This window comes from Penaeus monodon, chromosome 24 (assembly GCF_015228065.2).
Source record: "Penaeus monodon isolate SGIC_2016 chromosome 24, NSTDA_Pmon_1, whole genome shotgun sequence".
NCBI classification, from domain to species: Eukaryota; Metazoa; Arthropoda; class Malacostraca; order Decapoda; family Penaeidae; genus Penaeus; species Penaeus monodon.
In genome coordinates, this window is record NC_051409.1 from 6326483 (window position 1) to 6327201 (window position 719).

At 27.3% G+C, this 719-nt stretch overlaps 1 protein-coding gene across 1 annotated transcript in view; it reads right to left on the reverse strand.

Annotated features, from left to right (window-relative positions):
• The window catches only part of LOC119588508 (EEF1A lysine methyltransferase 1-like), a 7146-nt gene extending 6447 nt beyond the window's left edge, over positions 1-699 (reverse strand). The window contains exon 1 of the mRNA XM_037937153.1: positions 614-699. Coding sequence (XP_037793081.1) covers positions 614-680 — 67 coding nt within the window. The 5' untranslated portion in view covers positions 681-699. The remainder of the gene's footprint in view (positions 1-613) is intronic.
• Between the last annotated feature and the right edge of the window lie 20 nt (positions 700-719).

Consider the following 719-nt stretch of genomic DNA (forward strand, 5'->3'; position numbering starts at 1 on the left):
CATCCGACGATTTCGTCTAAGCAAAATGCCGAAAGATCAATTAGGCAAAAAAAAAAAAAAAAAAAATCATCACAAAAACAATAATAATAACAAATAACAACAACAATAATAACAACAATGAAGAAAAAGGAAGAAAAATACAGTAAATGCAGTAAATAAGTAAGAATAATCATAAGAATAAATAATAAGAATAATCATACAAAGAATTAAACCAAAACCAGAAAAGAATAAACGTCCATCGAAGAAAGAAAAGAAAAAAAGACCAATTATTCTCAAAAATGTCGATTCATCCAAGACATTAATATATTAAATAAATAAATAAATCTACAGAATTCAGTCCTCTAACTACAACAAAATCCTAATTATACAAATACCAAACAATGACAAATAAACCGAAAAATAAAATTAAAAAAATTACAAAGAACGTAAACAAAATAATAAAAAAATAAATAAAAAAAATCTCACACTCATTTACTCAGAAAAATAAATAAATAAATAAATATTGACAAAGTACAATTAAAAAAAACCTATTCACAAAAAAATAATATATATAAAAAAAAACCTCCTCCCTATCGATAAAAAGGAAAAAAAAAAAATGATTTATTTAACTTACACGAAGAGAGAAAGAGAACACGTCCGCCCACGTTGCCCAATGCGGGTGTGGCCGAAGCCGGTGCCATGTGTTCGATTCCGTGGTCGACTTTGGGGGGATGAGGGTT